This window comes from Schistocerca americana, chromosome 2, assembly GCF_021461395.2.
Source record: "Schistocerca americana isolate TAMUIC-IGC-003095 chromosome 2, iqSchAmer2.1, whole genome shotgun sequence".
NCBI lineage: Eukaryota > Metazoa > Arthropoda > Insecta > Orthoptera > Acrididae > Schistocerca > Schistocerca americana.
Genome location: NC_060120.1, coordinates 92979860 through 93007414, shown reverse-complemented (window position 1 = coordinate 93007414; position 27555 = coordinate 92979860). Strand labels below are relative to the sequence as shown.

Below are 27555 nucleotides of genomic sequence, written 5' to 3'. Positions count from 1 at the left end.
CTGTACCACATGTCCCCTGTTATAATGCATACATGTCCAAAGGAACAGGCACTGTGGCGATTACAGCCGCTATGAAATACATTAAATGAATTCGAAATTGTGCATATGGACAACTATCAGTTGCAGAATGGAATGTCGACAGTGAAAATTTGTGCCGCACCAGGACTCTAACAACGATTTCTCGCATATCGCGTGCGGTCACCTTACTTTTTTTTTTTTATCTCATTTTGTTCGGGGCGGGCGCCCCATGACGCTTGTTCAAGTTCGTCGTTGACCCATTCACTCAATAATACAGGCACTGCCGATACCAGACAAGCGAATTTGAAGTTCAACGTTTGTGACCCGTTCGGTGATATACATAATGGATGTACGAGCAGAGGTCATAGATGCATGGAATTTTGGGTACCATTTGGCTATCCATGCGTGACTCACGGCCCGACGCAGAGTTCCATATGTCGTCATCCATGAGTCTACGACCTGCACTCCTACATCAATTATGTATATCACCGAACAGGTCGCTTGTCCGGTATCGGCAGATAAATACGATATTGCAGTACCTGTGTTATTCTGATTACGATACAAAGTTCCTTTGGACATGCGTCCATGTTCTCGGATAGTCCAGGGCATATGTTAAGGAAATTTGATGCAAGACATGCGGACAATTCTGCTGTACTTGAACGAGCATTGGTACCCTTCGTCAGGCGCTACAGCAGACGTAAGGGAGGCACTGATAGAATTTTATAGGATTGTTGTAGACGATATGAACGTGTAATATACATGCTGAGGAAACATCAGTTTTCGAAGAAAATTGTGATACTTATTCTTTATGGAAATTGTTCAGTCAGATTGTGGACGGAGAGGAAGTACCAAGAGAGTGGTGAGTATCATACTTACCTGCTATCTACGAAAAGGAAACAGGAAGCACCCAAATAATAATAAGGGGGATTAGTGTTGTCAGCAAATTTTTTAGCGCTGTACTAAACAACGGGTTGGAGAATGAGACTGATGGAAAGATGCGAATGGAACAGGCAGGTTTTGCAATTCGGCGATCTTGTATGGATCACACTTTTTACTTTAGACAAATAAGTAAGAGGAAGTATTCTAATGGTCAGGAAGTACCTGTAATGTTTGTGGACTTAGAAAAATTGTATGATTCTGTACCCATCAACGGGCTATGGGAAGCGACCGAGTATATAGGTGGGGAAGCACAACAGATATTCTTAATTCAAAGAATGCATCACAAATCGTACGCAGCAGTTAAAGTAGGGAGTAAGTTGAGTGAGACATTCTAAACATCGAAAGGACTTAGGGATGCCGTATGTCACCGACCCAGTTTAAAATATATATGTAGTGTATATTCGGACGGCGGCATGAGTCATGCGGAGTAATGGAATTTTCTTTCCAGCATGATACTATTTACTCATTATCATATGCCGATGATCACATACTGATAGGATAAAGTAGAGACGATGTCAAAATTACGATAGGAAAGTTAATGGAATTGAACGAGGCGGGCTTTCGATAAATGTGAGCAAAACAGACTGTCTGGTAGTGGAAGAAGCTGGAAGGGATATGGTACTGCCACAAGAAACTACAAAGCTGTAAATCAGGTTAAATACTTATAACTGAATATCCATTCCTCGGGAAGTCATGAAGCAGATGTGGAACAAAGGATCCAGCAGTTGAGATAGGCAATTAAAATGCTAAATGGAGTTCTGTGGAACCGAGCAACGTCATAAGAAACAAAGAAGAGAATTCTGCAAACTGTAGTGGAAAGTATACTGACATATGTTGTAGCGGCAAAGAAGCTGAGTACAGGCGGTAGAGAGGGATGGGATAAGGAGGGCTGGTAGGATATCCAGGACAGAGCAGAGAAGAAAAGAGGAAATTTGAGAGATAATGGATATGGAACAGAGAGTCTTGCTAATAAATGAGGATAGAGCTCCTCACTGGTATGTCCATGAACGGCGAATGAAACAAGGATGATGGTCAAACGGAATCCTGGAATGGTCGTCTACGGGAAGGAGGAGGTATGGAGCCTCAGATTAACAGAGAGCGGGAGTAACTGGAATGAAGAGCAAAAGAGGTCTGAAAGAAAAAGAGTGCCGTGACGGTGAACGATTACGGAGTACAGGGGAAGAGTGGAGAAGCCCTTAAAAGTAAGTAAATAAGGAAGAAAATATTCACTCTTCTTGTGAAAATCTGTTGGAAAATTTATGGAACTTTTATTTAGGAAACACTATGTGACAGTTCTTATGCCCCCATCTAATTTCTCACTTTTATTGTGTATGGGAATAAGATGAAAGGATTTAGGATGTGCTACAAGACAAAGATAGTTTTTACCCCTCCCTAGATGTCAGATTGGGGCAGGACTGATATTATCCTATGTCATGCTCTGTAAATAGCTTTTATGGCACATATGTAGACTCCAGTTGGAATATGAAACTTCCTGGCAGATTAAAATTGTGTGTCCGACCGAGACTCGAACTCGGGACCTTTGCCTTTCGTGGGAAAGTGCTCTACAATCTGAGCTACCGAAGCACGACTCACGCCCACTACTCACAGCTTTACTTCTGAAAGTATCTCGTCTCCTACCTTCCAAACTTTACAGAAGCTCTCCTGCGAACCTGCCAGGAAGTTTCATATCAGCGCACACTCCGCTGCAGAGTGAAAATCTCATTCTGGATTCAGTTGGAATACTTCGACGCCTCCCACTCCTCCCCCCCTTTTGAATATTAATTTTCAAATCCACAAAGAACATAGGAGCAAGATTAAATGAAATTTATTTACAATAATCAATGAAATGCAACAAAACAGCCATTCGTACTTGAGAAAAGACTAGTTGCTTCCAGACCACCGACAGTCACTGGCGTTGCACTGCGAGAGTCCTGCAGCTGTATATGTGGGGAGCGCAAGAGCTCGAGGACGGTCCACGGAAGAGGTCCCAGCGAGATAGAAGACCGTCTCCGGCCAGAGATTGACTTAGGCGCCACGGAAAGATGGCTCTCTCGGACAGACCGATGACGCATGCGATGGAGAAGGAAACCATAATGAGGTGCGCACAGTTGGGCTACTGGGCTACGGGTAAGGCCGCCACTGGGCCCAGCAAGGAGAACTCGGACGAGACGCCGAGCTGCGGCTCGGGTGTGACTCGGGGCTGAGGCGTCGACAACCGGTGTCGAAAACTCGGGCAAGATTCAGAGTGAACACTCGGACGCGACATTCAGGGAAGGACTGTGCTCGGGTGAAAGGCGCTCTAATTAAGAAACTGGTGACTAAAGTCGCCGGTTGTTCCGAAGCTACTCCCCATGCGAACAGACTCTGCTGTGGCTGGCGGTGTCTTTATAGCTTCCCATGCTTCCGAGACAATCTGTGGGCACGTGATATGTGGAGAAAGAATCGGTTTCCACGAAAGCATTGATTGCTGCACCTGTCGCCCCTCTAGCGGGGCAATTGGCATCATATTTTACCGTGGCTCGTGCGGGAGATGCATTTGACAACAAACAGTATGCTCAGTGCTTTGATCAAACTGTTTATCCTACTTCTCAAGTAGCTGTGTTGCCAGAGGCATGGGGAGGAGGCAGCCCGCAGTACGCGTCTGTGTTGCGTAACGGTGGGTCCCAGGGGATACAATAAATTGGTAATACACATGGAAGAAATCCGCAGATATGTTTCAAATAGATTACACATCGATTCGATAAGGCTGAAGAAAAGAGTTTTTAACCTGCTAAACGTTTATGGAGCAGATGTCAACCCCGAACATAATTTATCGGTTGTAAACAGAAGATTAAATCCGATGAAATTGCAGAAAGGTAGGAAATCATGGAGATTAAACCTGCCTAAGTTCAAAGAACGAAAGGTCTCTGAGGGTTAGGTAGGATCTAGAAATGAGTGATTAAAACAGTGGTAAGGACCACAACAGAAATCGAATGGGTGACTTGTGAGATAAAATAGTAAAAGCAGCAGGCGAAGAAATACGAAAATAAAAGAATTCGATAAAAATTCTTAGATAAAGTACAAGATATTGAATGTAACTGACAGAAGGAGGAAATACAGAAATGCTACAAATTTAGCTTACGAAAGGGTATATGTAGTCCATTAAATGAGATTGACAGGAAGCGTTAAATGGAGAAACGGGGATTGCTGCATGTGTAGTGATGGGATGTGAAAGCATGCGTAACTAAAGGAAAAACAAATGCGGTCTATAGAAGAATTGAAAAACCTCTAGAGAAGAGAAGCACCTGTGTGGATATCAAGAGCACAGATGAAAAATAAGTACTAAGTAGAGAAAGGAAATCTGAAAGAAGGAAGGAATATACAGAGAATCGATACAAGTCAAATGAGCTCGAAGGTAATACTGTAGAGCAAGAAGAGGAAGTAGAGGAAAATAAGATGTGAAACAAGATCCTACGAGAAGAATTTGACAGGGCATTTGAAGATATAATTACAAACAACATCCCTGAAATACACGACATTCCCTCACGATTGTTGCGGTCCTAGTGAGAAACTAGCCATATAAAGGTACCTGGTTATACAGGATTTATGAGACTGGAGAAATGCCACCAAAATTTGTTTGACTACAGTAACCCCCATTTTAACTAAGACATATGCAGGTAAGTGTTAATATTGGTGAACCATCAGTTATAGTGCATGCTTGCTAAATAGTTATTCTCAGAGGACTAGAAAAAACTGGTAGAATCAGACCTCGCACAAGATCAATTGGGGCCACGAAGAAATGTAGGATCACGGAATGCAGTACTGACTCTGCGATTAATCAGAAGACAGATGGAAGAAAGGCAAACCTACATTCATAGTTTTTGTAGATATAGAAACAGCTTTCGAAAATCTTGAGTGGAAAGCAGTCTTTGAAATTTTGAAGGTAGCAGAGTTAAAAGAAAGAGAGCGTTATTTACTGCTTCTACAGACACCAGATTGAAGCTACAAGATCAGACCCCAATCAAATCATCTTTCAAAAACACAAAGTTCAACTGCTGTATATGAACAAGAGAAGACATCATCCACTACTTTAACCTTTTAAAATGAATAGAGACGGTTTTATAGACGCAAAATGAATTTTCCGATAATGTATGGACGGAGACTCTACTACATGTCGCATCCATAAACCAAATTATCATGAACAATTAATTGTCAGTTTCCTTCCAAACGGATACTGATTGTACAGTTACATTGGATGGGTCAAAATTGTGGACAAAAGAAAATGTATGTTGAAAGAACCTGAATTGTCGTTATTACTGCTAAAAATTTAAATTGTTACCAAGAGCAGCGATTTCAGTGTGTTAACCTTAGGAAGCTATGTTTAGAACTAGCGTGCGGTAACAAAAGGTAAACATCAAATATCTAAATAATTTCAACCATGCCGAATACAAACGCAGCGCAGAAGAAAGAAAAAGAAATTAATCCATATAAGGCTACCGTTATTTATTCCGCATAAAAGAGATCTGACCCATAGCGCACTTTTGCCCTGGTTACTGAACAGTTTGTAAAGTACTGCGGGATACCAAAGGACCGCAAACACGTAATCATCACGTATACTGAATACTTCAAACATAACGCCAATGGAATAGTAAGGGAACCAGTTCCAATAATTTTGCGTACATAACTAAAACATTAGAGCCGGCCGGAGTGGCCGAGCGGTTCTAGGCGCTACAGTCTGGAACCGCGCGACCGCTACGGTCACAGGTTCGAATCCTGTCTCGGGCATGGATGTGTGTGATGTCCTTAGGTTAGTTAGGTTTAAGTAGTTCTCAGTATAGGAGACTGATGACCTCCGATGTTAAGTCCCATAGTGCGGTACATTAAACTAGCTATTCTGTGAAATCGCATTACCCACCTATGATTAAGTAGATTTATCGTCCTGGAACTCGTGAAACACTTTAGTACTGGTACAAAGATTCCAAAAGTTTTGTAAGAAACTGATTTGAACAAGGAGACTGATACGCAAATAAGGAATAAGTAAAGATGGTACGAAATTATTTCATTATGCCAAACACTTAAAAAAGTTCCCTCAAATTTAAACTTAGACTGATGGAGAAGGAGGAGCGGAAAATTTTGAGAGATGTATGGGGCACCAAAAAACATGGGAAAATCTGGATACACGGAACACGACAGGAGCTGTATAAAAATATAGAACCCATATCGATCGAGTACGGAAGAGGAGGTTAAAATTTTTTGGACATATCATGAGGATGGATGAGGAGAGGTTGACTAAGAAGATACGGAATGCAACATGTCGTACGGGGAACAACTGGGTGAAGGAAGTCAGACGTGACTGGAAGGCTGTAGGAATAAAATAAAGGAATCTGCAGGTAGTAGTACAGGACAGGGAGAAGTGTAAAGCGATGGTGGATGGTCACAGGTGGCCGGACACCAAAATCAAAGTCATCTTAACAGAAGAGGAAAGAAACAGAAGAAACGAGGAAATGAAGAGGTATTGGGAAAAAAGAATATGTGCAAAACAAGCCACACATGATCCTGAAGGATCTTAACGAAGCAGAAGAAGAAGAAGAAGACTGAATCCCAAACCATCCCCTGGTAAATCTGAAACTCATATCACTAAAGATGCAGGAACTTCCCACCAAAACAAAAATTGTTATTGTGACTGTCTTTTCCCTTGCATTGTATAAGAAGATAATCATAACAGCTTCAATGATTCAAATAGGTGAAGAGTCTCTGTTGAAATTATGTAATTTTTTTATTGACTCTAGTCATGAGTTTCTCTCCATTAGCACGTATTCTGAATGGTTTTAAACGCTGGAGGTGTTGAGTTTGGTGTCCGATATAACTGCAACAGAGGCTGTGCACCCACTTGAATGATTTATTTATGGTTGCTGCATCTGCCTCAGTGGAATGCAATATGCAAAACACACCGAAAATGGGCTGTATAACACAAATTCCTGACCGAAAAATTTTTTGCTATCTCTCAAGTGTTTCATATGTTTTTAAAGTTAAATTTCATAATCAGATCTTTAAGTGAGTATTTACGTATATAAACAATTTAATTCCTTTTACTAAACTAATCTGATCAGATAATGGTCATCAGACTCTCCCTAACATCGGCCAGAGTTTCTACATACACAATACATTTTACACCATTAAGAAATGATGAAACTGTTAACGTGTTTCATAATAAGCAAATAAGGAAATGATAATAAAAGAATTAAACATATTTTAAACATTATTTACATATTTCTGATGACATTTAGAATAGCAGTATTGACTAAAAGTAATCGTAGTGATACTAGCGATTTTAAGATTACTGATAGTAATACGACAAAAGTATACTTCTAGTATTTATGTCAGCAGCTGTCATCCGAAACCGGAAATTTTATTTATCCCTGTGATATTTGGGGAAGTCGACTCAATTGTAGTGGGACAGAAATGATTCTACTCTGATGCGAGAGAGTGTGCTTATTGTGTTATTAAAAGATGAACTTTAAGACCAAGGAGAGAGACGAACTGTATACGCTCATAAGACGGTAAATGAGATAGGATGTATGAAAACATTTACGTTTGTGCATGCGTAGGCGGAATGGCTGGGAACAATTGTGAAATATGTTCAAAAATTCGAATGCCACAAATATGTCGTAAGCAGTCTTTCACCAGCAGCTCCAAGAACCGTGAGGTTTCTTGAGAAATAACTTACAGAATAACAACGCCGTAATCATCAAACACAAGCGTTTGTACAATAATATTTTCTAGGCTAAAAGAAAAGCGCTTTTTGTATTTTTCTAGGACATGAAAAGAGGCTGACGTTTTCTTGTAAACTGTATCTACGTGCTGAGCCCAATTTAGTTTTTCATGCACTACTACTCCGTGGATATATGGTTCCCAGTTGTAATGAGACGATAAGGATTCCCAAAATTTCTGTCTAATGAACCTACAATTAGCAGCCGGCACCGCTTAGGATTTTCGGAGGATTGATAAATAACCCTATATTTAGTGAGCAGTTTGATAATGCTCACCGGTGACAACTGGCATTCTTGTAGCTGCGCTCACGTTGATTTGTTTTGCATCAACAGTCAAATAGTAATAATAGTAAAACAGATGACATATAACGGACATAGATTATGAAGAGTCTCGTGCCTAATACTGAAGCCGGGGATGGGTTCCTGTCTCCATTGTGAATTCATGGTTCCAGGCAAACGATTAGATGACGAGGCGTCAGGCGAGAGCGAGAACATTCACCCATACTTGATGCTACATTTAAGCTACTAATTTGGCAAGTAAAATATACATATCGACAGTATCAAAGGAATTGATTACGTATGAATAACACGATTGTGCCTCTTAGGTGCACATGACTAGTTTCAGATCGTCTGTTACCTTTATAAAAGCAGGTGACATTGTCAGAATCCTGTTTAGTATTCCACTAACAGGTTGTGTGTAGTGAAGTACTTGGTAATAATATACTATGAAGAGCCAAAAAAAAAAGAACTGATGCTCGTGTCTAGTATCGTGTAGGGCCCCCGGGAGCACACAGATGTGCCGCAACACGACGTGGAATGAACTCGACTAATGTGTGTAGTGCTGGAGGGAACTAACACCATGAATCCTGCAGGGTAGTCCATAAATCCGTAAGAGTACGAGGGGATGGAGATATCTCTTAAACAGCACGTTGCAAGGCACCCAGACATGTTGAATAATGTTTATGACTGGCGAGTTTGGTAGGCATCGGCAGTGTTTAAGCTCAGAAGAGTGTTCCTGGGACCACTCTGTAGCAATTGTAGACGTATGCGATGTGCAGTGTCCCGTTGTAATTGCCCAAGTCCGTCGGATTGCACAATGGACATGAATGGATGCGAGTGATACAGGATGCTTAAGTACGTGTCACCTGTCAGAGTCGTATCTAGACGTATCAGGGGTCCCATCTCCCTCCACCTGCACACGCCCCACACCGTTACAGAGCCTCCACCAGCTTTAACAGTCCCTTGCTGAAATTCAGGGTCCATGGATTCATGAAGCTGTCTCCATACCCGTACACGTCCATCCGATCGATACAATTTGATACAAGACTCGTCAGACAAGGCACCATGTTTCCAGTTATCAACAGTCCAATGTCGGTGTTGCGTGCCAAGGCGAATCGCAAAGCTCTGTGTCGAACAGTCATGAAGGGTATACGAGTGGGCCTTCTGTTCCGAAAGCTCATATCGATTATGTTTCCTTGCATCTTTGGCACACTGACACTTTTTGATGGCCCAGTACAGAAATCTGCAGCAATTTGCGGAAGTGTTGCACTTCTGTTACGTTGAACAATTCTCTTCAGTTGTCGTTAGTCCCGTTCTTGCAGGATCTTTTTCCGGCCTCAGCGATGTCGGAGATTTGGTGTTTTACTGGTTTTCTTATATTCACGGTACGGTTGTGCAAAGGTTGTACGGGAAAATCTCCACTTCATCGCTACCTCGGAAATGCTGTGATCCATCCCTCGTGCGCCGACTGTAATACCACTTTCCAACTCACTTGAATCGTTATTATATGCCATTGTAGCAGCAGCAATCGATATAACCACTGCGCCAGACACTTGTTGTCTCATATAGGGTTGCCGACCGCAGCGCCGTATTCTGCCTATTTACATACTCGTATTTCTGTATTTGAATAGGAATGCCTATACCAGTTTATTTGGCACTTGAGTGTATAAGTAGTTTGTTATGTTTCTGATTTCATATTGCTTATGGAAGCTGATACATGTTTCCTCTCCTCTTGCAGGTCGTCAGAGGAGGCCCTGAAATCTGTGGACCTGAGCTACAACGAGCTTGACGAGGTGCCGTTCGAGGCTTTGCAGTCGCTGGAAAATCTGGACTGGCTAAACCTACATAGGTAAGTTCTAGTACACAGAATTCCCCTCAACTTTGTCTACTTTCTCTTTTGTCATTGCCCATCGTTCCTGGTGGTATTATTCGACGATCGAAAAATTCTTGACTAAATCAACGAAAAAACAGGAAAACTCGTAACTGAAGAGTTCACTAAACATGTAAGTGTAATTTTCTGAAGCATGAACATTTCACTTGGCAATCAAAGAATAAATCACTTTGAGATTAATTGTTTACAAATACATAATGTCATACTTCCTTGCTACCTCAGCGGGAATAACGTTGATTTTGGGCTCGCCCTTCACCATGCGGCCCGTGACACACTTCGGTCTTATTCCAACGTTTCCATCTCAGAAGAGAACTTGCACCCAACGCCCTCAATTAATGTAGGGGCTCAATTCTCGTCTTTCCCTACAGTTATTACCTTCTACGTCTTTATTATGATGGAAGTTATTCTCTGAAGTCTTAACAGATGTCTTATCATCCCGTCTCTTCATATTGAGTATTTTCCATATGTTTCTTTCTTCGCCGGTTCCGCAGAGAACCATCTCGTTATTTATCAATCCATCTAAGATTCAACATCCTTGAATTGCACCCTATCTCAGACGCTTGGATTCTCATCTTTTCCTATTTTCTCACAGTCCATGGCTCACGAACACCATTGCTGTGTCCTATATGTACATTCTCATAAATTTCTTCCTGAAATTAAGACTGATGTATGATATCAGTGAACCTGTTTTGATCATGAATGTCACCTTTTCCTTATATTAGACTTATTTTAATTTCCTCCCTGCTTCGTTCGTAATGTGTTATTTTGCTTCCAAGGTGGCCTAATTCTTTCTTCCCACCCTCCAGGGTTAACAATTTTGATATTAAGTCTACGTCTAATCTCATTTTTCCTACTTCTCATTACTTTCGTATCTCCTTGATTTACTCCCATTTCTTGTTCTGTACTCTATACTCTTTTCATTCCAAACAACAGGTCTCGTACTTATTTTTAAATGAATGGAGAATAACAATACGACTGCGAATGTTGTCCTTTAACCTGAATTTTAATCCCACTCTTCAAATGTTCTTTTACTTCCGTTATTGCTTATTTCGAATATAGATCATTTTTAATCCTAGCATCTCGTTCTTGGTCTTCAAATCTTATTATTCGTTGTTGCTTCTTGTGAATGTTGTATATCAGCCGTGTTTCCCGAAAGCTTATTCAGTTTTAAACATTTTCGACCAAATTGCATTATCATACCATGTCACACGCTTTTACCAGGTCAACTAATTCTACGAAGGTGTCCTTTCTTCCGTCTTGCTTCCACTATCAAGTGCTACTTTATCACTGCCTCTCTCGTCCCTTTACCTTTCCTACCGTCAAACGTATCGTCAACAGAAATATATAAAATTTTCTTTTCCATTCTTCTGTATATTATTCTTATCAGCGTCTTGAGCTGTTAAGGTGATTGTGCGGTATTTCTCGCACTTATCCACGCTTTCTGCCTTCAGAATTGTATGTATGATTTTTTTTCTAATGTCTGAGGGTACATCGCCGGCCTACTAGACTCTACACGCAAGCTAAAATAGGCGTTTGTTTGCCTCTCCCCCCAACGAGTTAAGAATTTACATGGAATGTTGTCTATCCCTTCTGCCTTTGTTAATTTCAAGTCATCCAGAGCTCTTTTAAATACTTACTCTAATACTTGGTCCCCTATCTCTTCCACATGAACTGCAATTTTTTGCCGTCCGCTGTGGACGAGCGGTTCTAGGCGCTTCAGCCCGAAACCGCGCTGCTGCTACTGTCTCAGGTTCTAATCCTGCCTCGACCATGGATGCGTGTCATGTCTTTAGATTAGTTAGATTTAAGTAGTTCTAAGCCTAGGGGACTGATGACCTCAGATGTTAAGTCCCATAGAGCTTAGAGCCATTTGAATAATTTTTTCCTATTCCTTCTTATCTCACGTCATCAGACACTTTCTCCCCTCTCATAGAGGCCATCAGTGTACTCTTTCCATCTATTCGCTCTTTCCTCATCGGAATTCCCTTTGGATTCTTAATGTTCCTGCCCTTACTTTTAATTCCACCAAAGATGTTTTGACTTTCCTGTATACTGAGTCAGTCCTTGCGATGGTCAGCTCTTTTTCTGTTTCTTCACATTTTTCCTGCAGCCATTTCGCCTCGATTTACCTGCATTTCCTATTTGTTTTATTGATAAGTGATTTACACTGTTGTATTCCGGACTTTCCTTGAACGTTTTTGTACTTTCTGATTTCAACGGTAAACTGATTTCTTCTGTTGCCCAAGGTTTCTTCGCACTTATCTTCCTAGTACCGATGTTTTTGCAACATCTGTGGCTACTCTTTTCACAGACGTCCACTCCTCTTCAACTGAAGTGCCTATGTCCTATTCCTTATCACAATGTCCACATCTTTAACGAACGGCAAAAGCACCTCATCCTTCCTCAGTACTTCAGTATCCCTCTTTCTACCACACTCACTGTTCCGAAAGAATTTCTTAAAGTTCTTTCGATTCTTCATCTTTCCAAATTGTGATCTGAGTCTATATTTGCTCCTGATTTCGAAATGTCTGTCTGGAATCGTCCTGTATATCCGGTACTTTTCGACGTGTACCAACACCTCTAGGGTTACTTGAACAGAGTATTCGGTATTACTAGCTGAAATTTATTGCAGAACTGCATGAGCCCTTAGCCTGCCTCAACCCTACTGTGAAACCGATATCCATCTGCAACTTTTTTTCTACATCTATAACCTCATTCCAGTCTCCTATGATTACTACATTTTCGCCTCCCTTTCCCTACTGAATTAAGCGTTCAAAATCCTCTCACACTTTTTCTGCCTTTTTTTATCTCTGCTTGCGACGTCGGTATGTGCACAAAACTATTGTTGAAACTTCCTGGCAGATTGAAACTGTATGCCGCACCGAAACTCGAACTCGGGACCTTTCTCTTTCACGAAAGGTAAAGGTTCTGAGTTCGAGTCTCGGTCTGGCACAGAGTTTTAATCTGCCAGGAAGTTTCATATCAGCGCACACTCCGCTGCAGAGTGAAAATCTCATTATGACTATCGTTGTTGACGATGGCATGTTTGAACTAGATCGGAAATAGGGGAGTGCATTACACTCTAAGGAAAAAAAAAGATGCATTACGAAAGAGCTAATGAGATTGGTCACAAATCGATATTCACACAAGCGACACAGCAGAGCAGTTTCACCAAGCCACTGGCGAAGACGCTAAACAGGGGGCATGTCGATACCTGAGCATAAATTCCTTGCCAGTTTCATTCTGTGTTCTCAGTTGAACAGGAACTGTGCCTCGCAGACAGGCGCATGAACAATATATGCAGATGTCAGCATTTGAGAGAAGCCGTGTAGTTGAGCTCAAAGATGGCGGTTGGAGTAATCAGCGAATCGTTCAGCATTTGAATACGACCATCGCTACTATTCGACGATGTTGGCAGGAATGGGTGAAGCACGGCGGAACACAGCGTCAAGAAGAGAGCGGTCTCCTTAGAGAGGTGACATAACTTGAGAACCGAGCTATCGTCAGTGAGGTATTCAGAGGTCAGGATTTATCATTATTACGGATCTGCCGTGCAACAGATGCGCAGTGTCCAAAATGACAATCAATGAGCGGCTCACAGAAAGGGAGCTGTGATCATGGCGCCCCGTGGCCGTCTACCATTGACCTGTGTACACTAACAAGCCCTTTTTCAGTGGTGACTGGCATATTTAGGCCGGTGTCTCACTGGGGGGGGGGAGGGAGGGGGGACATCCCTTTGGTTGTCACTCGCGGCACTCTTACAGTACAGTCACATTCGTGGCAAGCCATTCTGCGCTTACATTTCAGCAAGATAATGCCGCTCCCACTCGGCGACAGTTTCTACTGCTTGTCTCCGTGTTTGCCATACCCTACCTTGACCAGCTAGGTCGCCGCATCCTTCCCTAGTTGAGAACGTTTGGAGTATTACGGTTAGGGCTCTCTAACCACCTCGTGATCGGGCGATCGAACATGCCAGTTAGACAGGATTTGGCACAATATTCCTGAGAAGTACATCCAACAACTCTACCAATCAATGCTAAGTCGCATAACTGCTTGTACAACGCGTTATTGACTCGCTCAGTTTGTACACTCTCTTCCTGCTGAATAAATCATCCAATTTTTCTGTAATTGTAATCCTGAGTTTTTCTGTACATGTACATCATATCTACCGATATCCACCACATTCGGTTAATTCCTTCGTGGTGCGTCGTTTTCTTTTTCTCTTAGACTGTACATTGCATGACATTCGTGAGGAAGGCAGTGGCTGCCGATTGTGGCCTTTGTCGAGCACCGGCTCAGCATGAAAATTTTGTATCTTCATGTGGCAAAGTTTGGCCGCTGGCCTCAGCTGTGTTGGCAATACGGTCCGGGGGCGCTATCAGCTGATCTCTGATTGTACGTCTCTAGGCATATAGACGCCTACATCAGCCTCAGATGAAAGACGCATTCTGGCCACCACCTATGGCTGACCAGTCCTTCAATCTCATTTTCCATGTAGATACAACTTCGTTTCTGCTTACATTCCGCACGTAAGACCTCGGCTTTGGCTGAGTTCATTATCTTTGACTGCAAATCCCCGTCATTTTGAATCTCTCCCTATTCTTTCTCCTTCCTGTTATTAATTTTTGGCTTGCTTTTCGTCAACAACGTTTCTTGCGAACGCCTCATATCCGGTGTACTTCAAAACCATTATTCCTTCCCAGTGTTGCCAGTCATGACATTACGAATACTCTACGAGCCAGTTCCTCGCTCTCTACAAATCTCACAATGCCGGTTACTTGACGCCGCGTACGAATACATTAAAGCGTAACCAAGGGGGGCTCGGCGTCCGTTCTAACGTATGTTATTCCGATCGTGTATGTAGTCAGTGGCGAAACAAACTTAGTCTGATTATCTTCCTGGAATTTCACGCTGACCAGCAGAAGGCCTGGTTATGGTTGCAGCAGCCAATTATTGTCACCAGCGGAGATCCAGTTTCCAGAATGCTTGATTCCATGTATTAAACAAGGTTTCAGTTACTGTGTGACGCTTCTTGAGTATTTCATCTAGATCTACATCATATCTTGCAAGCGACCTAACGGTATGTGGAGGAAGGTACTTCTTGTGGTGTCACCGCCAGACACCACACTTGCTAGGTGGTAGCTTTAAATTGGCCGCGGTCCATTTAGTACATGTCGGACCCGCGTGTCGCCACTGTGTGATCGCAGACCGAGCGCCACCACAAGGCAGGTCTCGAGATACGGAATAGCACTCGCCCCAGTTGTACGGAGGACGTAGCTAGCGACTACACTGACGAAGCATCGCTCATTAGCCGAGCAGATAGTTAGAATAGCCTTCAGCTAAGTCAAAGTCTACGACCTAGCAAGGCGCCATAGCAATTGATAGTTTGATAGTTATCGTATGAAATGTCTCATCAAGAACGCTGTATACAAATGGTGGATTAAAGTTAAGTATTGGAGTAGCTACGCACTTTTCTTTACAGCATTCATAAGTATCATGTTCCAGACCATCAAGTCCGCCTGCTTGCTTAATGGCCGCCTCCCTTAAATAATGTGCGTAGTGTTGGCAATCTGTCAACACTACACTTCTGGTACCACTAACTGATCTTCTCTTACCTGTTCCATTCGCTAATGGCACGTGTTGTTATTTACTACTGGTAAACCTCTGTATTTGCTCTAACTTCTCCAGTTTTTTTGGTTTGGTTTAGTTTGTGGGTCCAGTTTTTTCGTCGCTGTCATGTCGCGAGTTCTTTCTGAGAAGACTTAATACACTGACAGGAACAAAATCTAAACCCCGAAAAAAAAATTCATGTAGTGTAGAAAATTTCTGGAGTAGATTTTTCTAGTTAACACATTAGAGTTATTAACACTGTAAGATCACAGGTTAACATAAGTGCAAGATAAGCGGTTGCAAATGTGAAATACGCTGGTACATTAATACCTGGCATAACCGCCAGTATGTCGAATGCAAGTGTGTTTTACAGATTCTGGGGGTCTGTTTGTGGGTTGAAGTTCCACGACTGTTACACTTGGTCGGTCAGTACATGGACAGTTAATGCTGTTTGAGGTTGACACCAGAACTGTCGTCCGATGGTGTCCCATATGTGCTTGGTTGGAGAGGTATCTGATGACAGAGCAGCCCAAGGCCGCATGTCGACAGTCTGTAGAGGATACGGGGCTACAACAGCGGTACGTGGGCGAACGTTATCCTCTTGGAAAACACCCCCTGGAATGCTGTTCATGAAGGACAGCACAACAGGTCGAATCACCGGACGGACAAATAATTTTACCGTCAGGGTGCGTGAGATAACCATGAGAGTGCTCTTGCTGTCATACAGAATCGCATTCAGGTATACGTCCAGTGCGTCTAGCATGCAGACAGGTTGGTTGCATGCGTTCAACTGGCCTCTTCCTAACGGACACAGGGCCATCACTGTCACCGAGGCAGAACCAATTTCCATCAGAAAACGCAATAGACCTCCACCCTTCTCTCCAATGAGCTCTTGCTTGACACCAATGATGACGCAAATGGCTGTGGTAAGGAGTCAGTGGAATGCACGCTACTGGACATCTGACTCGGAGCTGCCTTCGAAGTAACCGATTCTTAACAGTTCGTTGTGTCACGGTGGTGCCAACTGCTGCTCAAATTGCTGCTGGAGATGTAGTAGGATGCGCCAGAGCCTTAAGCCGAACATAATGGTCTTCTTTCTCGACAGTGTAACGCGGCTGTCCGGAGCCCAATCTTTTTGCGACCGTCCATTCTCGTTACAGGCACTGCCGTCAATCATGTACTTTCGCTACATTCCTGCCAAGTACTTCTGCAACATTGTAGAAGAAACATTCAGCTTCTCGAAGCCCTGTTACACGACACCGTCCAATGTCAGTGAGGTGATGATAACGGCGTCTTTGACGCCTCAAAGGCAGCCGGCACTCACCACGTCCAACCTCAAAGGCAACTAACGCTCACCAACTTTACAACATTTATTTAAATGAAACCTTATTTACATCCTCATAGTGGTGCTACTAGCGCCACTCTTATGCGGCTGGTGCGAAACTCGAATAGATATCATCTTCCAGATGTAAAAACACGCCTACCAATTGTTATTTATATCGCATAGTTCCTTCTTGATGTTGCAATTTTTATTTCCGTCAGTGTGTGTGTTGTCGACTCTTTCCATAGAAAGCTCTCACGAGATAGCTGTACTACACCTCTCTTTGATGCACAACGCCTCACTTGTAGCGCCTGCAACTAGGGTTTGTTGAGCACATCTGTAACGTTTGTTGTGACTTGCCAAGACAGCCAAGCCACCAGGAGGTGAAGCCAAAAGGCACGCGTTTAAGCTCACGCAGGCTGGCGTGAGGTCTGGAACAGTTAAAGGATTTGAGTCTAGCAAATAAAGTACGTAGCTGTTGGAATACTTAACTTTAATCCATAATTGGTGAACATCGGTCTGACGGTACATGCATCACAAGATAAAATAGCAATTGATAATGGCGCCTTGCTAGGTCGTAGCAAATGACGTAGCTGAAGGCTATGCTAACTATCGTCTCGGCAAATGAGAGCGAAGTTTGTCACTGAACCATCGCTAGCAAAGTCGGCTGTACAACTGGGGGGAGTGCTAGGAAGTCTCTCTAGACCTCCCGTGTGGCGGCGCTCGCTCTGCAATCACTGACAGTGGCGACACGCGGGTCCCACGTATACTAACGGACCGCGGCCGATTTAGAGGCTACCACCTAGCAAGTGTGGTGTCTGGCGGTGACACCACAACGTTCTCCCCAGCCGCTGTGACCTAGCGGTTCTAGGCGATTCAGTCTGGAACCACGCCACTGTTGCGGTCGCAGGTTCGAATCCCGCCTCGGGCATGGCTGTGTGTGATATCCTTATGTTAGTTAAGTTTAAGTAGTTCTAAGTCTAGGGGACTGATGGCCTCAGATGTTAAGTCCCATAGTGCTTAGAGCCATTTGAACCAATTTTTTGTAACGTTCTCGCACTGACTAAACGATTTCGTGACGGAACGCGCCACTCTTCGTTGGATTTTCTCTATCTCTTCTCTCTGTCCTGCCTGGTATAAGGATCCCAGACTGAAGAACAGTACCAGAAAAAAATCGGCCGAACAAGCGCCTTTTAAGCCACTCCCTTCTTGGATGAGTAACATTTCCTTAAGAAAAAAGTGAAATGATCGTGCGGCATTGTTGGCCGGGAGACTCCAACCGGGAAAGTTCGGCCGCCGGGTGCAAATCTTATTTAAGGTGGCGCCACAATGGTGACTTGCGTGTCAGGGATGATTCTGATGATGAGGACAACCCAACACGCAGTCCACGGTCGGAGAAAGTCTTCGACCCGCGCGGGAATCGAACCTGGGTCCGCTTCTTCCTATGACCCTCAGCCTAGCATCTGCTTTTCCTACTACTCGTTTAAGGTAATGTAGTTGTACAGTAGTGAATTTCTTTTCCAATGTATGCTTTTCCTTGATTCTCTGATTACCTGCTCGAAGTAGTTTTCAGACGAGACATTCAGAATCTCGGTTCTGGCACCACCTTTGATACCACGACTCTCCCAATCTACACCAAGTAGGTTTAAGTGTGTTACAACAGTATGACCAGGAAAATGACTAACGATATTCTGCAAGTTCTCTCTGACGCACTCCACCATAAGATCTCATGATCCAGGCGGACTACAAAAGCATACGATTACAATTTTGACCGAACATTTGATGCTTAACCTCCAGAAGATTAATTCACATTCGGAATTCTTGATAACTTATCTAGATGTTATCGAATTATTTATTGCAATGAATACGCAACCACCACTGGCGACTAACCCATCCTCACAACAAATGTTCCAATCTGAACTTAGGATTTCGTTGCTGTTTCAATCAACTTTATATTCGTAATAGTATCTGAGTATTGTTAACTTTCAATAAGCGGTGTTAATTCCGGGACCTTTTTATGTTATAATAACCTTTTCTATTTACGATCTGCGAGGCCCAACATTCTTTGAAATCCTTGGGACTTATGTAACTTCAATTTTGGCTGGAAATTCTTCTCTAATCCCAAGGAGGGGTCTTTTACCCAAAAATTCACCATCTGCATTGCAGATACAATCCGCTACCCTGGTTTTTCAATTAACTTTGGTGCACTCAGTGATTAAAATTATCCAGACACTTTACGGAAGAGACTACTGCATGTCATGGAAGCAGACCCGCCGCTATAAAATAAGATGTTGGCAGCATATAAGCAATAACAGCGGGTTGGCTGGGTCAGTAGAGCTCAGAGGTATCTAACGTAGTCCTAGGAAGCGATGTGAGTAACAAATCACTCCTCTAAAGCTGAACAAATTCTCCTGTTGCTGATGTGACTATAAAGTGGAAACGTGATGAACAACCGCAGCTAATAAAAGACCAATTATAACTCAAGTATAGACGGACAGAGATGATCGAACATTGTGAAGGGTAGACCAAGAAACAGCATGAAATAAGTGGTAGGAATCGCTCAAGAGTTCCAATGTGCTACCAGGAGGGCAGCTAGCACTATGCGTGGAGAGCTAAAAAGAATGTGATACAATGGTCCAATGCTGCTCATAAGCTACACGTCTTTGCAGTCAATTCTGAGAGAATCTAGAGGTGGTTTAAATAGCGACGACGCAGGGAAGTGATCGGCTGGAAACCTGTGATATGGAGTGATGAATCACGCTATACCCTGTAGGAATCCGATGGAAGGGTTCAAGTTTGGAGACTGCCTGGAGTACGTTATCTGCCATCACGTGTGTATATGTAACAGTGAAGTATGGAGGAAGTAGTTTTACGTTGCGGGGTGTTTTTCGAGACAGCGTAGACTTCGCTCCAGACCCCTGCATCCATCATCGCTACCTCCTCTAGTTTCGACTCCTGAGAAGGAATGATCAGCCACTTCTCCACAGACACTCGGATATATAACTGAAAGTGTCTCCGGCAGAGCCAATAGCCGTCCATATACTTTTGACCAAATACTATATGTTTGCTTTTACTTCGTATATATGGCTTCAGTGACGTGGTGTGCCGTATTCCAGCATCATATAAGCACTGCAGGAATGAAATGTGTCCTACAGCGTTAACTTGGAACTCGGAAAATAGTGTAAATTCACTAATAACTTATATCTTATATTTACAACTTGTTTGTGAATTGTTCAAAATGGTTCAAAGGGCTATGAGCACTATGCGACTTAACTTCTGAGGTCATTAGTTGCCTAGAACTTAGAACAAATTAAACCTAACTAACCTAAGGACGTCACACACATCCATGCCCGAGGCAGGATTCGAACCGGCGACCGTAGCGGTCGCTCGGTTCCAGACTGTAGCGCCTAGAACCGCACGGCCACTCCGGCCGGCTGTTTGTGAACTGTACGTTTTTTCGACCGTAATGATAAGTGAATTAACTGAACACCCATATATTTAAAATACCTTTCAGCGCACTTATTAAATTCGATGTGTATGAATTAATCACGCTCAGAATCATCTGTTCCAAGTGGAGGTTATCCATTTGCACACAAAGTTGCGTAAGGATGCCGAATTCTACGTTAGTATTCGTGTATATGCCCCATCGTATCTTACATTCTGTCCTTGCCCGTACAGAAAGTGTACAAAATTATGGAAACACCACAAACACCTAAAACAAACAAACAGAAAACCGTCAGCATTCAAAAGAGCTCAAGTGTTCTCAATGTGTACAAAACTTATCCTGTATGGTTTTCTTACGGAATCCATACTATACTACTTGCAAAACAGTTGGAAGTTGCAAGATCCCCTCGCTTCTAAACTAATATTGTTATTACTCAGCTTAGCCGCGAGTCCGTAGAGGGTGGTATATGTGACGTACGGTATGACTGGTCAGCATTTCCACCCGGTATTTGCGAGTGTGAGTTGGACCTTCCTTGATCTGCCTTGGTGTGTCGTGTCGTCGGATTTCCTCCTACCCGTGCGCGGTACAGTTCTCGTAAATGTTGTCCCGTGCAGATTCTTCATTGGCGCATTGGATGTCTCTGTCGGCGGAAGCTAATTATCTGAAACTGCTGTCGATCAACTTTGGGGTATCTGTTTGCTCGAAATTAACATTCAGAATGCCGCAATATCACTTTTATTCCTATTAGATCAATAATGAAACACTCATGTCACAAACTACTCGTAACCGAGAGCATGGCTACTGTCGAACAAGACAGGAAGAGCTCTTAACGCCGACTGCCGACTTTGGCTCGCAGTCCGTATGTCTTACTAGTTTCGTCACAGTTCGTGGATTTCCGATCATGTTCGTACTTACTAAGATATGCATTTGTTAATGAACAGGTGTGAATTTTAACGAGAGCAAAATTATGATAAATAGCTTTAAACATCCAGAGGCTCCTTCTAGTATTCATGTTGTCATAAATGACTTTAATTATTAAATATAAATAAACAAAATCTGTGACTTTGGCGCCAAGATGGCGGTACTTCCCGTCATGTATATTTCCCAGGCTAACGCTTGTTGCTATTGCCCAGAGCCGAGCCCCACCCCACTACGCGCGACATATGGTCGCTTCGCCACCTAGCCAGCCAGCGTGGGAAATGCTCTCCGACTCATGGCCGGCTACGGTCTACAGCACTTCCTAACTGTCGTGAATACATCAAGAAGAGACAGTAATTTATCAAAACTGGTAAAAATGTCTTCCTCACGTAAGAGGCACCTTACAAATTACAGGCAACGGTGATAGATGTGGATGTCGATCACGAACAGTTCTCCACAAAGTGGATCACACGGGCTCAATAACATTAAGACACGGTGACTGTGGTGCCAAGAGGGGAGGCGACAACTCATCCTCGTCCCCTCAAAAAAAAGTCCAGGACGATGTGAGTAGTGAGAACAGGGGGTCCTGTCCTCTAGGAACACATCGTCTCCCGATCGACCAGAATTATCGGTTATCCTCGTCAGTAATGCCACCTTGCAGAGTAACCATAGTGACCATGGAATACGACGATATGGCGGCCCAAATCATTACCGAATAACCGCCAGCTTTAGCCTTTGGACACAAACTCGGCCGGAAACTGAAAACAGTGTGCAACGAGACGCATCTGGCAAAAAGAATTTCTTCTATTGTTCCGTGATCCACATTTTATGTCTACGGCACCACGGTTTCCTGTAATGGGAATTTGCGTCACTGATCAATGGTTTTGGAATTGCAGCTCGCCCCGAAACTCCCTGCTAACACATCTCATTTCGTGTTCTGTTGGTACTCACAAGATTCACGAGTGCGACTTTCCATTCTCCTGCAACGTCTGCGGTTGTTGTCCTCATATTTTTCGCTACAGTTATCTTCAACGACCATCGGTCACGATCTCGCAACGCACACTTTCGTCCGCTTTCTGACTTAGAGGTTGATGGTTTTTTTTCCCCTTGCCTTTTCTCTGTATGCATTGTAAATCTGCGATATGGTGCATCATGAAAGACGAACTACTTCTCTTACCTTACTTACGAAAGCACACACCATACAAGCACCAATAATTTTCCCATTTTCGGAGTCACCTAACTCCGGCGTAAAGCATTCACGACTGCACAGATCACTGTTCTGACCACGACTGACACAGCATACGGAGGGCATTCGCTAGGTGCCCTTCTTGGCTCTACGTATTATGGGACTTAACATCTGAGGTTATCAGCCCCCTAGTACTAAGAACTACTTAAACCTAACTAACCTAAGGACAGCACACACATCCATGCCCGATGCAGGATTCGAACCTGCGACCGTAGCGGTAACAGGGTTCCAGACTGAAGAACCTCTCGGCCACACCGGCCGGCTGCCGTTTCTGGCCAAATGCAACAGCGCAACTCAGAGGGTTGGCTGGCAGCTGAATTTATGTTGGAGCGCGCATTTTCGGCGGTCTTTCCTTATATTTGTCCAACCCCCTATATGTCTCTATCCATGTACGAAAGTTGGGCGACAGTTGTTACAGTAATAACTGTAGTACTCTTTGCTACTTCGGGACCAGAGCGTTGTTTCCATTCAGTAGGAGCGTTTACACAAAGTCGTTCGTATAGGACAGTATGTGAAGTAAGATGAAAGCTGCGTACGAAAATTTTTGCAGCGGTGCAAGCGGATTTATGGGGCGGCTGTGTTCTATGTTATAACCGAGAGGAGGGCACTTGCACTGTGAACAACCTCCTGCCAGTTAGCGCAACGGTCTGAAATTTAATAGGAATCCACAGAGTGTTTATAAGTTCTCGATACAAACTTCTCGGTCTTGCAGAGGAGAGTGAGTGCCCTCAACAAGGCCTAGAAGTTTGTAATGGAAATTTCAGAACACCTTGTGCATTAATTTAAGGTACATATATTAGATATGTATTCAACTACCTCTTTACACATTAGTCTACTCACTGTTCAAGGACCAAAGGATAGAGGACTTCTATTGGAATCTACGGAGAATTGTAATGAGATGCGATGTACACCTTGTTTCTGTGTCAGTCTGTCTCTCACCTTACATTTTCTCATTTCCTAATTAGTTTAATACCTTGAAACACCCTGGCAGATTAAAACTGTGTGCCGGACCGAGACTCTAACTCGGGACCTTTGCCTTTCGCGGGCAAATGCTCTACCAACTGAGCTACCCAAGCACGACTCACGCCCCGTTCTGCAAGGTTCGCAGGAGACCTTCTGTAATGATAGGAAGGTAGGAGACGAGGTACTGGCAGAAGTAAAGCTGTGAGGAGAGGGCGTGAGTCGTTCTTGGGTAGCTCAGTTGGTAGAGCACTTGCCCGCGAAAGGCAAAGGTCCCGATTTCGAGTCTCGGTCCAGCACACAGTTTTAATCTGCCAGGAAGTTTCATATCAGTGCACACTCCGCTGCAGAGTGAAAATCTCATTCTCGAGTTTAATATCTTGCTGTGTATGAAACACATATCAGCTGTAAATACAATGTATTTCGCAATTATAACGACTGTTTCTGGTTTCAAATTAGCAGATGCTCTCCAAACAGTCATGTGAAATTTTCCTGAAGCGATGTTTTAATTATCAATTTAGTCAGAAAATAATTTTTAAACAGAAACAGAAAATAGAGGGTGATTTCACTTTTCAAAAAAAAAAAATATTTCACCAGATATCTTCTGTGAAAAAGCCCCTGTTGCAGAAAGCTGTGCGGTAATGTTATTTGACAGGACTGAAATAAAAGCGTAAATATTTCAGCCTGTTGTCAGCCTTTGTACTGGTCCATTCGTTGAAGCGCACGTGTGCGAAGCTCTTTTGTTGGATGGGACGTGCGTACTGTGCAGGTGAGTGGGTGGAAGAGCACAAGTGTTTGCGTATGTGTGTGTGTGTGTGTGTGTGTGTGTGCATGGGCGCGCGAGCGCGCGCGCACCCGAACGCGTTGTCTGTGGCGTGCCAGAGAGAGTGGCGCGCGGGGCGCTAATTCCGGACCAGGAGACCCTGTGTATCACTGCACCCTGAGCGGCTTCGGCGGGGCAGGTGGGGCCAACTCGGGCCATGCATAATGAAGAGCAGTCGGCGCATGAATAATGGCCGGCGGCGCGGCGCGGCGCGGCGCTGCAGCCGGGCCACCGCCACGGCCATCGGCGTCCGCGTAATTGCCGCAGCGCGACGACGCGCCGACAAGCGGCGAGCTGACAGCCGAGCGCCGCGAGAAACACACCGCTTCCCGCTGGACAACACCCGTCTGTCATTCTGCCGTGCTGTGCGTCGGTGCAGCAACAGAGACCTGATGTGTTGGTAAATGTGCCAACACCTTGTAGATATAGGAGGCCGAAAGGCACGCTATCTAACGCAGACGGGCGTGAATTCTGGAACAGGATAAGTAGTGAATTCTAATAAGAAAAGTACGCAGCTCCTCGAATACTTATCTTTATTCCATCCTTGTGGTATATCGCTCTTGATAATACAAATAAGACTATCTTCAGATACGGTTAATGGCGCCTTACTAGGTCGTAGCCATGGACTTAGTTGAAGGCTATTCTAACTGTCTCTCGGCAAATGAGTGAAGGCTTCGTCAGTGTAGTCGCTAGCAAAGTCGTCGTACAACTGGGGCGAGTGCTCGTCCGTATCTCGAGACCTGCCTTGTGGTGGCGCTCGGTCTGCGATCACACAGTGGCGACACGCGGGTCCGACATGTACTAAATGGACCGCGGCCGATTTAAGCTACCACCTAGCAAGTTTGTGGTGTCTGGCGGTGACACCACAAGACCGAGACAAATTATGTTCTTGTTGCACGAACTAGGAGATCTAGAGGCAATAACAGAAGTTCATAATCACAAAAGTTGGAAAGAAAAGCACAGGTACAATGAATATAATAGGGAAGAAGCTGGTCGATGAAAGAACAAAGCACAGCAACGTCTAGCGTAATTCAGAAATACAGACGTACATTGAATTAGGAATGAAGTTCATGGGCACTGCAAGGAAGCTAAGGCGAAATGGCTACACGAAAATATGAAGAAATTGAAAATGAAATTACTGTCGGATGGACTGACTCAGCATTTAGAAGAGACAAAAGAGTTCGAAGAAAATTAAAGCACGGGAGGTAACGTTATGAGAGCAATGGGAATTCCACTGTCAAATGCACAGGAGAGAGCGGATAGGTGGAAAGAGTACACTGAAGGCCATTATGAGAGGCAACACTTGTCTGAAGATGTGACGGAAGAAGAAACAGGAGTCGACTTAGCCGGCCGGAGTGGCCGAGCGGTTCTAAGCACTACAGTTTGGAACCGCGTGTCCGCTACGGTCGCAGGTTCGAATCCTGCCTCGGGCATGGATATGTGTGATGTCCTTAGGTTAGCTAGGTTTAAGCAGCTGTTAATTCTAGGGGACTGATGACCTCAGATGGTAAGTGTCATAGTGCTCAGAGCCATTTGAACCATTTGAGTAGTCGACTTAGAAGAGATAGTTGATCCAGTATTGCAATAAAAATTTAAAACAGCTTTTGAAGACTTATGATCGAATAATGCAGTAGCGATAGATAACACTCCATCGCAATTTCATAAGGGAAAATGAAATGAAAATGACTCTGAGCGTTATGTTTAGAATCCGTAAGTCTGGCGATATACCATCTGAATTTCCAGAAAACATCACCAACGCAATTCCGAAGATTGCAAGAGCCGACAAGTGCTTGCATTATCGCACAAAGAGCTTCATGTCTTATGTATACAAGTAAAATGTAAATGTCGTGTGACTATGGCCTCTAGTCGGGTACACGGTTCGCCGGGTGCAAGTCTTTCAATTTGACGCTACTTCGGTGACTTGCTCGTCGATGGGGATGAAATGTTGGTGATTAGGACAACACAACACCCAGTTCCTGAGCGAAGAAAATCTACGACCCAGCCGAGAACCGAACCCGGGCCCATAGGATTGACATTCTGCCACACTAACCACTCAAAAACCGAGGGGCGGACATGTATACAAATTGCTGGCGACAATAATGTACAGAAGAATGGAAAAGAAAACTGAGGACCTGCTAGATGAGTATTAGTTTGGGTTTAGCAAAAGATAAAGGCACCACAGAGGCAATTCTGATGTTGAGATTGGTAATGGAAGCGGGACTAAAGAAGAATCAAGACACGTTCAGAGGATTTGTCGACGTGAAAAAAGCGTTAGATAGTGTCAAATGGTGCAAGATGTTCGAAATTCTAAGAGAAATACGGGTAAGCTGTAGCGAAAGAAGGGTAATATACAATATGTACAACATCCAAGAGGGAGCAATAAGACTGGCAGATCGAGAACAATGTGTACGGATTAAGAAGGGTGTGAGACAGGGATGAAATCTTTCGCCCCTACTTTCTATGCAAGCACCAACGGCGGAAAAAAAAGAAAGATTTAAAAGTGTCATTTTCAGTGAAACTGAAGAATAACTACGTGATCTGCTGAATGGAAGGAACAGTCTAATTAGTACGAAATGAGGACTGAGTGTAAATCGAAGATAGGCCAAGGTAAATCGAGGAAGCAGAGATGAGTACATCGAGAAGCTTAACATCGGGAGTGATGATCACGAAGTAGCAAAATAGCCCATGACGGACGGGGCAACGAGAACAGAGGAAACAGACTAGTACCGGGAAAAAGGCCATTCCTGGCCAAGAGAATTCTGCTATTAGCAAACATAGGCCTTAATCTGAATAAGATATTACTGAAAATGAACATTTGTAGCACAGCTTTGTATGGTAATGAAACATGGATTCTGGAAAAACTGGAAAAGAACATGATAGGAGCTTTTGCGATGTGTTACTGCAGAAGAATATTGAAGATTAGGTGTACTGATAAGGTAAGGAATACGGAAGTTCTCCCACGAACCGGCGAGGACAGGAATACAGAGAAACACTAACGAAAACAAGGGATAGGATGGTAGGGCATCTGACAAGAGATCGGGAAATAACTACCGTGGTACTAGAGGAACTACAGAGGGTAAAGACGCCAGAGGAAGGTACAGACTGGTTTACATTCAGCAAATGACTGAGGATATACACTATGTGATCGAAAGTGTCCGGGCACCCCCAAAAACATAAGTTTTTCATATTAGGTGCATTGTGCTGCCCCTTACTCCTTATCAGCGACCTCATTTGCCACAGGCATCGTGAGAGAGCAGAACGGAGCGCTCCACGGAACTCACAGACATCGAACATGGTCAAGTGGTCACTTGTGTCATACGTGTGTACGCGAGATTTCTACACTCCTAAACATCCCT

General features: G+C 43.7%; 1 protein-coding gene across 1 annotated transcript in view; it reads left to right on the top strand.

Moving 5' to 3' along the window:
* Positions 1-27555, top strand: part of LOC124593803 (chaoptin-like) — a 173329-nt gene that overhangs the window by 51676 nt on the left and 94098 nt on the right. The window contains exon 3 of the mRNA XM_047132151.1: positions 9724-9834. Within this exon, the coding sequence (XP_046988107.1) occupies positions 9724-9834 (111 nt within the window). The remainder of the gene's footprint in view (positions 1-9723; positions 9835-27555) is intronic.